This window comes from Squalius cephalus (genome assembly GCF_949319135.1).
Source record: "Squalius cephalus genome assembly, chromosome: 25".
Classification (NCBI taxonomy): domain Eukaryota; kingdom Metazoa; phylum Chordata; class Actinopteri; order Cypriniformes; family Leuciscidae; genus Squalius; species Squalius cephalus.
This window is the reverse complement of record NC_137146.1, coordinates 23,798,967-23,811,961: the sequence shown is the minus strand read 5'-3', so window position 1 is coordinate 23,811,961 and position 12,995 is coordinate 23,798,967. Positions and strand designations below refer to the sequence as shown.

Genomic DNA, 12,995 nt, shown 5'->3' with positions numbered 1-12,995 from the left:
AGTTATAACCATTAAATGATTTACCTGGGATTTAAACTTATTAAAAATGCACATATGTGGTAGAAACAACACAGGATTATGTTGCATGATGTTCCATTATAAGTCCATCGAAAATTGTTCTTGAATGATTTTATGTACAGTATAGTTATAGGCAAAACCTCAGTTCTGTGGTTTGAAAAGATTTTACACCCTGGGGTCATTCAGAGGTCCTTAAGACAGATGGGGTCTGTTTTGTCCATTGCTCATGGGACCTTGGTCCTCAAGAAAGACGGGGTCTGTTAGTCGCAGGGGTCAGGTGACCTCTTGGTAGGGCCCTGAGTTGTGCATCTCTGAACCGATCCGTCTTGCAAAACTATCAAACGTTGACCAGTTCTTCCTTTAGTTAATCCAATAAAAGTCTTTGGTTACAGACTCTCTGGAGCCTGGGTGATTTATGGCTCTGGGTTGCTGATTTGAGTTTGGAATGTGAAGACTCTTCGTGGGATTATGTATGCACAAAATCACCTAAAAGCTTCAATTGTGTTTGGTTCATTCTCGTAGTCGTTACAACCCTCTACGCCATGCTGAAGGAAGGCCTTCCTCACTAAGCACTGAATATGCACAAACAGAGAGGGCATAGCACTAATTGACTTGCGGATTACTCAGCTGGAGTCAAGAGCGTGTCAACCCCAAGGGCACATCCTATGTGGCTCACTACATAGTGGCACAACTCCATACGTTTATATCCCCAGGTACTAGGAGAAAATCCCCAAGCATCTTTGCTCCATAGCAAGGGAAGTCCCAGCTGTTACAACCTTCCTCCCTCCCTTGTGGGGCAGGCCTCAGCCCTATATAGCCCCAGGAGCAGAGCTATAGAGCTGGTACATCCGTAAAACCCCAAGTGGACCTCCAGGTTGAAAAATCGTCAATGCAAGTGAATGGGAGAAAATAATTATTTTCTGGTCACGTTTGAATTGTGCCATGAATGTGAACATATGTTGTCTGTGAATTTTTTATATAACTTTTCATGTTACGAGTTTGACAGTATATGGTATGATTCTTCGGCTAGCAGTTGTGGAAAAGACATAACGAGAAAGACTACATGTCGCCTATGTGACGTCACCCCATAAAGTTGACTTACCCGTGGTTTTCGCCAACCTCAACGATTTTGTCCTCTCCCTGAAAGAAGGCGGTGAAGTGCACCAAAGACAGCCATGTTTAGCGGGATCCGTGAGCTAGTGTCCGTGTGCTAGTGGTGTTGACGTTTCAAACGTGTCGAAAGCAGCGAAGAGTTGTAGTCCACAAAGTGCTCTCACACAAAGTCTAACCGTATCAAACTTCTACCCGCTAGATTGTAGCATTCTTTACACGAAAAGTTATATAAAAAATTCACAGACAACATATGTTCACATTCATGGCAAAATTCAAACGGGACCAGAAAATAAATATTTTCTCCCATTCACTTGCATTGACGTCTTTTTAACCTAGAGGTCCAGGGGGATTAGCGGAAGGGGCGGGACTTACCAGTAGGGCTGTCAACGAATATTCTAAATTCGAATATATATTCGAATAGTTTTAAAAAACAGAAATTCGAATGTGAAAATTAATATTCGAATGTGGAAAAACGCCCGCGGTAGCAGAGGCGCGGCTGTCAGCTTTGCGAGTGGGCGCGCTGCCTGAGGGGTCAGGGACAGGTAACAGGAAGAAACGTTAACGGTAAACAGAAACATTACTAAAGAGTACTGACTAAATAGATATTGCGCAGCATGAATAAGGTAGGTTAGATACAGCAGTTTCATGCACTGCAGGCTTCCACTGGTTTGATTATTTACCGTTTCATGTCAAGGAAAAGTTAAATTTTTACCACAGCACAGCTCGCTCGGAGCGTTCAATGTCGGATTCGTGTCTAGTTGGACTCTTAAACATTTTGAATTTGCGCGTCAAAAGCAAAAGTTTGATGCTCGGAGAGCGTGACGCCTCATTCGCGCCACAAGACCTCCAGACGCGCGTAAACGCGTCTTTACATTGACTTAACATTGAAATCACTCGCGCCAGCAGACGCTCTATTCGCGTTTGGTGTGTGAACGCAGCGGGTGAGGGCGAGAGAGAGAAAGAGTGCTTGCGAGTGAGCGAGCAAGAGTGAGTGAGGTCTGCGGTCTTGGCCATTAGGGGATTTACTTGTTTGTTTTTGTGTATGTAATACGTTGTCAAATATGTTTAAACTTAAATAAACTACCTATACAAGTAGTTATGTCTCTTTGTATTAATTTGTCCTGTTATTGACGTAATGTACGTCATTGACAAAATGCGCAACCAGATGTTCGAATAGTTCGAATATTCGTGTGTTTTTTAGAGGGAATATTCGAACGTAATTTTTGAGCAATTTTGACAGCCCTACTTACCAGCTCTATAAGGGAAAATACTCAACATAGCCTCAGCTATGCTTGGTATACCTCACCAGCACCTCAACAAAGTTCTTAGGGAGCAGCCTATGGAAGGGAGCATCCAAGGTGCGCCTTCTAGTAGCACTGAAGGAGTTAAAAAGAGAGAATTATTACTATCTTCATTCACTCTCATAATTAACTTAACTCCACTCCAGTTAAAATAGCAACTAGAACAAGAAGAGGTGCATCATGTCACCGTTACCCTTTTTCTTAACCATTAACTCAGCAGAACTTAACATCAAGCATTGTACTGGACGTATCAGATGATGGGTCGTAATTGTTGCAACACTCACCACTTACATCATCAGCCCAGCTTCTGACACTGATGTAAGTGCTTAACCTCTTGTGCCCCAGCACCCTCCTCTTGCAAGATAGGGAATCTTTAATTTAGGGTTATCTTTAAACTTCCTCAGCGGTCTTCACTTTTTCTTTCTGACTGCTTTTTGTCTCCCTGAGGTCGTGCCTAAGTGCATATCTCTTCTTGCATAATACCTTCAACATTCACATAATTTGGAAAGGGAAAATGCGTGCTGAATACGGTTTCTTCCAGGATCTCTCCACCTCTGTTTGAAGTTCCAGAAGAATTGCCAGGCTATTGGCATTTCTCACATTTCCAAGTCAGATTTAACCTGGCCGTGGCTTGGGCCATTACATCCAACAGTTCCCTGTATGCATGGCTGACGGAATGAAAGGGCTCAACTCTTTCACTGTCCTCGCTCTCTCCAACTACATCCAGCTCCTCAGAGCTAGATGGCGCCAGCAACATGCTCTCTGCTGGATCAGGAGATGCCAGAGACTGGGCCTCCTGATCAGGCAGATCACTCGAGCCGGCAATCGGGGATTGAGAAAGAGCGACCCCTCTCTGAAACTCCTCGGCCAGTTCAACCTGCGATCCCCACAATCTAAGTCTCCTAGCCACATCGGCAGCAGTGGGACCTGAACCGTGGGGTGCAGACCCTTGTCCCTCATCCCTCAAGAAGAGGACCAAGCATAAGTGGAGCTTTCTCACTGTGAATTTGTCACAGTGAATACATCCTCAAGTACCCTTGAGTGCTGAATGCACGTGCTCCACTCCCGATGAACAACGGACAGATCGTGGGTGTCATATAACAAGGATATTGAGAAACACACTTTTTAAAACATTTGTTACTTGTATTATACATTATTCCATCTTCGTTATTATTATGGGCTACAAACAAATGGCTCCTGGAGACAAAAAAAACTGATGACATGTATTACAGGCACCCTTTTGTACTCACGGGCGCTCTGCTTGTGATGTCATGGTCTGTCGTTGGCCAATGAATATTGGTATGTGGTTACACGTGCTTCAGACACCAGTTACGTGGCATTCCCACATTCCCCATAGTATCAACTATGATGGCGTTCCCCATAGCATCAGCTCCACAACACAATGTAAAAGTTACACTTCGAAATGTGTATTACTATTACATTTCTAATAAAGAATATGTTTACCAAGGACAAAAATATATGTGACTATCAGAGAGATGATCTTACTCTAGTTTCTCCAGTTTACAGTGAGGATCCTCCAGTCCAGCACAGAGCAGCGTCAAACCAGAATCTCCTAGATTATTCCCAGTCAGATTCAGTTGTTTTAGGTGTGAGGGGTTTGATCTCAGAGCTGAAGCCAGAGCAGAACAACCTTCATCGGTGACTCCACAATCATACAACCTGTAGAGAACAATGACAGTGTGTAAACTGTGTTTTAAATGATTAGTTTATTAAAGATTGCAATAATGTGTGATGTGATTTGAATGTAGTGACAAGCACTGCCACATAATTTTGCGCAACACTATTTTATAAAGGACTATGTTTTACATGAACTTAATGCTGGTTTTACATGAACTTGAGGTGAAACAATGTTTAAAAACATGTTCAAAAACAATGTTGTTTTAATATAAAATTCAAAATATGTGAATTTGTGCAATGTTTTTGTCTTTTTTGTGATGTGGGTTATCTTTTTGTGATGTGGGCATTTATGTTTTAGGATTAGCATGTTTAATCAAGCAGTTGACCTGTGATGTTCACTGATTTAACTGAATATTTATTTCACGTGTATTTAGTCTGAAATATAACTAGCAAATTATTGATTAAGTGATTGTCTATCAATCACACCAATTTACTGACTACTTGTTTCGGTTTTTCTGATCAAACTATATTTTAAAATGAGATGTTATTAAATATATGTTAATAAATATTCAATTTTCTCTTATTTGTCAAGTAATGTAGATGCAGTGTGATGGTTTGTTTGGACTCTTTCTATATGAAAAAAGTTTAACAGATAAAGTTGGTGATTAATGAGTTAAAAAGTAACAAAAAAACCCACAAAAACTTACATTTCTAATAAAGAAAATGTTTACTGAGGACAAATGTATATGTATATAAACAGTGAGGAAAATAAGTATTTGAACACCCTGCTATTTTGCAAGTTCTCCCACTTGGAAATCATGGAGGGGTCTGAAATTGTCATCGTAGGTGCATGTCCACTGTGAGTGACATAATCAAAAAAAAAAAAAAAATCCAGAAATCACAATATATGATTTTTTAACTATTTATGATACAGCTGCAAATAAGTATTTGAACACCTGTCTATCAGCTAGAATTCTGACCCTAAAAGACCTGTTAGTCTGCCTTTAAAATGTCCACCTCCACTCCATTTATTATCCTAAATTAGATGCACCTGTTTGAGGTCGTTAGCTGCATAAAGACACCTGTCCACCCCATACAATCAGTAAGAATCCAACTACTAACATGGCCAAGACCAAAGAGCTGTCCAAAAACACTAGAGACAAAATTGTACACCTCCACAAGGCTGGAAAGGGCTATGGGGAAATTGCCAAGCAGCTTGGTGAAAAAAGGTCCACTGTTGGAGCAATCATTCGAAAATGGAAGAAGCTAAACATGACTGTCAATCTCCCTCGGACTGGGGCTCCATGCAAGATCTCAAGCAAGAGGTTTGGGGAACAACCTCCTTCCCTCAGTTAGAGCATTGAAGATGGGTCGAGGCTGGGTCTTCCAACATGACAATGAACCGAAGCACATAGCCAGGATAACCAAGGAGTGGCTCTGTAAGAAGCATATCAAGGTTCTGGCGTGGCCTAGCCAGTCTCCAGACCTAAACCCAATAGAGAATCTTTGGAGAGAGCTCAAACTCCGTGTTTCTCAGCGACAGCCCAGAAACCTGACTGATCTAGAGAAGATCTGTGTGGAGGAGTGGGCCAAAATCCCTCCTGCAGTGTGTGCAAACCTGGTGAAAAACTACAGGAAATGTTTGACCTCTGTAATTGCAAACAAAGGCTACTGTACCAAATATTAACATTGATTTTCTCAGGTGTTCAAACTTATTTTGCAGCTGTATCATACAAATAAATAGTTAAAAAATCATACATTGTGATTTCTGGATTTTTTTTTTTTTTGATTATGTCTCTCACAGTGGACATGCACCTACGATGACAATTTCAGACCCCTCCATGATTTCTAAGTGGGAGAACTTGCAAAATAGCAGGGTGTTCAAATACTTATTTTCCTCACTGTATATATATATATATATATATATATATATATATATATATATGTGTGTGTGTGTGTGTGTGTGTGTGTATGTGACTATCAGAGAGATGATCATACTCTAGTTTCTCCAGATTACAGTGAGGATCCTCCAGTCCAGCACAGAGCAGCGTCAAACCAGAAACTCCTAGTTTATTCCCAGACAGATTCAGTTGTCTCAGGTTTGATCTCAGAGCTGAAGCCAGAGCAGCACAACCATCTTCTGTGACACCACAATAATTCAACCTGTAGGGTAATCAATAGGATTCATAAAGAAACAGTGGTGTGTGAAATTATGCATTCCTGTAGCTCAAACAGTAGAGTATGATGCTAGAAATGTCATGGTCATGGGCTTGATACCCAGGGAATGCATAAACTCATTAAGAGTGTACCTTGAATGCAATGCAAGTTGCTTTAGATAAAAGTGACTGCCAAATGTATAAATGTAAATTAAAATAAAGTACCTTCTCTTTTTCTGTTTAACTCTTTCCCCACCAGTGTTTTCTAAAAAGTTGGCTGCCACCTCCAGTAATTTTTATCATTTTCACAAAAATGTCATGGTCCCCAGAATATTTTGTTGCATGAATATCTGAACATGCAATATATCAAAATAAAGAAAAGAGCCCCTGCTATTAAACAACAAATCCAAAAAAAAAAACTAAAATTCCAGCTTCATGCATTCATGCATAGATGCTATATTACACTAAGTGAAAATAGCAACATATTCTATTTACACTAAGTAACAAGAGCCAAGAGTAGAAGAGAGAGTTTGGCAAAAGGTGGATTAGAACTCAGGTCGATCGCCTTCAAATACTACTTTCACATGCCAGACTCCTTACAGCCTATGCCACTGCAGACATTGAATGTCTAGCGTCTTTTTAAATCTTGTGTGGCCCAACCAGACATTGATGGGTTGAGTTAGTGTAAATAGCCTTTGCCAACAAGAAAGGCTATTTACACTTAGTGTAAATAGACACTCTGTTTTTTTTTAATCAACACTTGTGGATAAGTTTCATAGAAAAAGCAGCATTTTGAACAAAAAGTTGAGAAAATAGAGTGTCTGGATCTGATTCAGAACGATGATCGAAACATAGATGGAGTAGATCGAGTACATCAACACCCCCAAAGCTTGCATAGTCCTATACCTCATCCTGCTTCGACATTTCATTTGGTAACGTTTGGAAGTTTTGATTTATATGCTGTTTAATGTTTGATGATTGTTTTACTTTACATGTGCATAATCAATGATTTTATCACTTATTTCAGCTTCTTTTTCACCTGTGTCCAGGGCTGGAAATGGCTAAGATTCACTGGGGGGACTCAGTTTTTTTTTTTTTTTTACTCTGTTTTTTATTTATTTTTATTTATTTTTTACTTTTAATGACTTTTTAGATGTACTTTAGAATTAAATACTATATAATCTATAATAGCATTAAACAGGCCAATTCCATGTTTCCTCCAAACAATATTTTCTTAATTATCAAGACAGGCACATGAAAGGTCAATGAACAACATTTATTAACTGTGTGTGGCAGAAACACGTTTATTCAACAGAATCTCTGCTTGGGGAAAATTACCTATTTGATTTTGGCCAAATTAAAGATACATTGTCTAGGAATCTGCATATGTGGTGCATAACGAATTGAACAGGTCACACAAACCTTTTAAATACATTTGTCCTCGGGTTAGAGAAAACTAAGGAATATTTTGGATGGCAGCCTCACAGTTTAGTACTTAAAATCAACAATTATTAAACATTTTAGTTTTAAGGGAAAGGAAGCTGATGTGCATTCTAAAATGCAAAATAATTTGGATAAACATTTTTGGATAAAACATTGTTTTCTTAAACAATGGTTAAAAGGGTTGAAATGTGATATTTATCATTTTATTAAACGTACTCGGTTACTAACGTAACCTCCGTTCCCTGAGAGTGGGGAACGAGTATTGCGTAGCTAATACGCGGTGGGGAAACTCCTTTCTTCGAGAAATTTTGAAGCCTATATTTAAAACGCAGTGCAGCTGCACAGCAAACACAGCAGAGCGTCTAGCTCGCCCCTTAGGCTGTGCTGCAGCAACTGCACACCCTATGGCGAAGTGCCTCTGACGCGCAAACCAATCAGGCGACTGCGCGCCAGAGCACGTCAGAGCCCGCCAGAATGGGCGGGGCTTGTGGCTATAAAAGCCCATTATTCGCCATAATATCAGGTTAAATCGACTGAAGCGACAAACTCTGACAGATTGCAATAGTGCGGCAGGCTACGCAATACTCGTTCTCTACTCTCAGCGAACCGAGGTTATGTTAGTAACCGAGTATGTTCCCTTTCGAGAACGTTCACTTTGTAGCTAATACGCAGTGGGGACGCAATGTAACACGCCGCACTATTAGCAATTGACTCCATCTCAACTGGAGCCTAGGGAAGCAACCCGAGGCTCACAGAAGACAAGCTATTAACAAAAAAACCCTAACAGAAGGGACAGGGACCGAACCTGAGTTGGGTCCCATAATCTAAGAGGGGCTGGAGCACCTGAACTAGGCTCGCTCTTATAGCATATAGTCCTAGGACAATTTGCGCTTATGGACAGTAAATCATGTTAGACTGATAAAAACCAGACACCGTCGGGTCTAATTATCATATTGAGAGAGCCTGCAGGCAAGGTACCTCCATGTTATAAAACCTAACAAATGTGGACGACGAGGACCAGCCGGCCGCCACACATATGTCTTGAATTGGTACACCACTAGACAAGGCCCACGAAGAGGCCATGCCTCTTGTAGAGTGGGCTCTAGCGCCAGACAAACCTGGCCCACCGAGGCGTATGCCAGAGAAATGGCATCCACTATCCATCTAGATAGTCTCTGCTTTGTGACCGGAAAACCATTTGGTGTGGCCACCGAAGCATATAAAGAGCTGTTCTGACTGCCTAAACGGTGCAGAACGCTCCAGGTAAATTTTGAGAGCTCTGACAGGACAGAGCAAATTAGCCTCCCCATCGTTCTCCAAGGGTGAAAGTGCTGATAATGTGATAACCTGCACTCTGAATGGAGTTGAGAGCACTTTGGGTACGTACTGTATCCATGCCTTGGTTTGAGTATAACTCTGGAGTCACCAACCCCAAATTTCAAGCAGGAAGGGCTCACAGAGAGTGCCTGCAAATCTCCCACTCGCTTAACTGATGCCAGGGCCAGCAGGAGAGCAGTTTTCAACGAAAGTGGGTTAAGACCAGCCGACTGAAGCGTCTCAAATGGGGGACCCTTCAAGGCCCTAAGGACCGTGGAGAGGTCCAAAGCCGGAATAGAAGGGGGCCTGGGGGGGGGGTTGTTCATCCTCCTGGCTCCTTTGAGGAAACGAACGAACGACGAGGTCGTTTTTCCACGTGTTTGGTCAGCCACAGGAGCATGGTAGGCTGCTATGGCCGCCACATACACTTTGAGCGTGGATGGGGAGCTCTTGGCATCCAAGAGCTCTTGCAGGAAGGAGAGTACCACGTATACCTCGCATGACTGGGGTTCGAGGTCTCTAGCTGTGCACCAGCTGGTGAACACTGACCACTTCAGAGCATAGAGGCGTCTAGTAGACAGTGCTCTAGCCTCAGCGATAGTATTCAAGACCTTTTCTGGGAGGTCCTAGGATACCCGTTGAGGGGCCACACATGAAGGGCACATAAGTCGGGGCGAGGGTGCCAAATCGTCCCGTTTGCCTGCGTGAGGAGATCCTTCCTCACTGGCACAGGCCAGGGGACTTAGGGCCTGTCCCAATACCTCCCCTTACCCTAGATTACTGCCCTAACCCTTGTTTTTGCACGTTCTTGTGTAGGGGTAGGGTGTCCCAATACTCTAAAGAGAAAGGGGGAGTGCTATTCTCCCCTTAAAATCAACCCTCAAAACATAGTGCGGTCCGATGCAGGCTTAAAACGAAGTGGAAGATGAAATTACCCAGGATACCTTGCGGACTCAGCAAGCCAGTAATTTTTTTTTAAACAAGATGGCGGACACCGCTGGAAAGGAACAATTGAATTGTAGATATATTTTCGCAAATAAGCATGTTAAAATTTCTAAATATGTTGGAATATGTTAGTTTGATGCACATCCAATGGACTGTTAAGTTTTGAACACTAATGTTAGAAAATATTTCACGAAGCTATCTATACGATGTTGATGATATCTGCCGAGTGCTTCGAGAGAGTCTGCCCATCAAATATACATCTGATCTGGGTAGTTCATCTAATTTTATTTTCGATTTTGGCTTCCAAGGATTATAAAAAGAAGATGTGAGATAAAACTATTAAAAACTTGCCGCGTTCGTCTAGTGCTTCATCTTTTTCTTCACAGCGCGCTGTCACTTCTCCCTAACGTTAAACCCAAACAGCACTGAGCACAATCAGTGATTGTTGTAAAATGCAGTGTCTGCTGATTCTAAATTGCGGGAGGTGTTTGATTGTAAAAAGAGCTATTATAAGCACAATGATCCGCGCAAGAGACGTACGTTGACCCTGTTCCCATGGCGGCGCGCGTTCGGAAACGGACTGCAATTAGACAAGCAAACTATACTTTGGGTTTCATGTGCGCGTCTAAACGATCAAATACATGACCGGTTTGGAGATTCACTTTAACACAGTTTATGGGCCCTATTTTAACGATCTGAAACGCAAGTGTCAAAACGCAAAGCGCAAGTAACTTTGTGGGCGGGTCTTGGCGCTGTTGCTATTTTCCGGGCGGGATAAATGACTCTTGCGCCCGACGCAAATCTAAAAGGGGTTGGTCTGAAGTAGCTTCATTATTCATAGGTGTGGTTTGGGCGTAACGTGAAATAAACCAATCAGAGCGACATCTCACATTCCCTTTAAGAGCAGGCGCGCTTTTTCTAAGCGGATTCCTATTATAACGGCGGATTTGCCAGGCGCGCGCCAGGAGCGGTTCACAGCCGAGGAGACCGACGTCCTCGTCACGGCCGTAAAACACAGAGAAGTGAGTGACATTGGGGATGGAGAAACAAACACACCCAAATTAGCTTCGGTTAAACAGGCGTATGATAATTTGGGCGTATGATTAAATGTGTAAGCTAGATTTATGCCTATTTTATTTTCACATCTTCATGGACACAACAATGATTTCCCTCGTGTATTAATATGAATAAATGAATGGAATCTTTATTTCAAACAATTAAAAAATAAATTAAACCAAAGACAGCAACACATTAAATATCCATCAATAAAAATAAAACAAAATCAAGAAAAATAAAACCTTTTTTTTTTTCTTTTTTTTTTGCATAATAATCACACTGTTCAAAAAGGGATATGTAGAAGCCCTAGGCTTACCTACAAGACCTAATATTTTTCCTAGTAATAATGTATGATTTGCAAAAATGAAAACGGCTGCTTCTGTGTAGATGAGAGCATCAAATTGTAATGCGCGTTGTGCACACGCTACATTGATTATGGCCAAGCATGCGCCCTTAAAATAGCATGAATAACATGCGCAACGCGCCACTGACTTTAGACTAGGTTTTTCCTGGTCACTGGCGGAATTGTTTTCTAAACCTGCAAAATAGCATGAGGGAACGTTTGCGCCTGAACACGCCTCCTCTTTGCGCTGAACCGCCCCCGGGAGCGCAAGTGTATTTGCTAGTTAACCGACGTGCTTCTGTGGAGGGAAAAGTCCGCTTTGCGCGGGTGCAAAATAGGAATGATACATGCGTCAGTGTACAAAGTCAATTGCGCTGGGTGCAAGATAGGGCCCTATGTCTTAAATGGGAGTTAGTTGTGGAATAGTTGGGAGAAAATGTGTATTATTAGATCTGCAGTCGGTCTTAAAGTGGCAGCGTCTAAATTTTCTGAATGAAAATAGTAGTAGTAGTAGACACGTCGACGCTGCGCGTGATGTAGTGAGGTTTGCTAATTTGCATATAGTGGTGTCCCATTTCATAAGGAAAGATCTTCAACTCCACTTCCCTCGTTGAGGGGACTTTCCTTTCGAGGGCACTCAAAACCAAGTGGAAGTTTTAAGGGGGGAGAAATGGGACAGGGCCTTTGTCTATCATCTGCGCCAGCTCTGGAATCCAAACCTGGGTTTTCCAGAGGGGGGCTACTAGGAGGACTGAGCATCTGCTCTCCCTGATCTGTTTGATGACCTGAGGGATCATAGAGATGGGAGGGAATGCATATAGAGGGTGTCTGGGCCAGGAATGGGATTTTGGATCAAAATTTTGGATGCCCGGGATGTGAGCAGCTCTCAGAGAGCGCAGGTTGGCTTGTGCCCAAAGGAGGAGATTTCTGGCCATGACATACAGGTTGCCTGATCTTAGGCCGCCCTGGCAATTTACGTAGGACACCACTGACATATTGTCCGTGCGGACCAAGACGTGGTGTCCTCTGAGGTCTTGCAGAAACGCTTTGAGGGCTAGACGAACTGCTCTCATTTCTAGGCAGTTGATATGTAAGCTCTTCTCCGGGCTCAACCAGAGGCCTGAGACAGGCTTGCCCTTGTGCAGCGCCTCCCGGGTAGCGCTTAACTGGTCGTGAGCGACGATGGGTATCGTCTCAGGGCAGGGCTGAGAGACCCGAGGCACTGGCTTTGCTGGCTGAGAAGGCGGCGTGCTCTTATGGTGGCTCGAAGCAGAGCTGGACCACTTAGGCAAGAAGTGTCGCATAGCTTGAGACGACTTCTGTGCTTCGGTAAATCGTTCCGGAAACCCTTTCACAGCTGGGCCGAAGAGACCGGTGCTGGAGATTGGTGAGTCAAGGAAAGCCGTCCTGTCCGCCTCTTAAATGTCTGTGAGGTTCAGCCAGAGATGGCGCTCAAGCACAACGAGGTTAGCCATGCCTCTGCCGATCGCTTGAGCAGTAGCCTTCGTAGCGTGCAGTGCTAGGTCTGTGGCGCTGCGCAGGTCACGAAATGCATCAGGGTTCGGGCCAGATTCGTCCAAGGTTTGGAGAGGCTTGGCCTGGAAAACCTGTAACACCGTCATGGTTTGCAGAGCCGATGCCGCCTCCCGGAAGCTGAAAAAGCGT

At 42.9% G+C, this 12,995-nt stretch overlaps 1 protein-coding gene across 3 annotated transcripts in view; it reads right to left on the bottom strand.

Moving 5' to 3' along the window:
• LOC307153980 (NACHT, LRR and PYD domains-containing protein 3-like) overlaps nt 1-12,995 on the bottom strand; it is a 96,249-nt gene that overhangs the window by 23,915 nt on the left and 59,339 nt on the right. For all 3 annotated transcript variants that reach the window (XM_079863833.1, XM_079863834.1, XM_079863835.1), the window contains 2 exons: nt 6,069-6,233; nt 3,939-4,112 (listed from right to left, as the gene is read on the bottom strand). In XM_079863833.1, the coding sequence (XP_079719959.1) occupies nt 3,939-4,112; nt 6,069-6,233 (339 nt within the window). The remainder of the gene's footprint in view (nt 1-3,938; nt 4,113-6,068; nt 6,234-12,995) is intronic.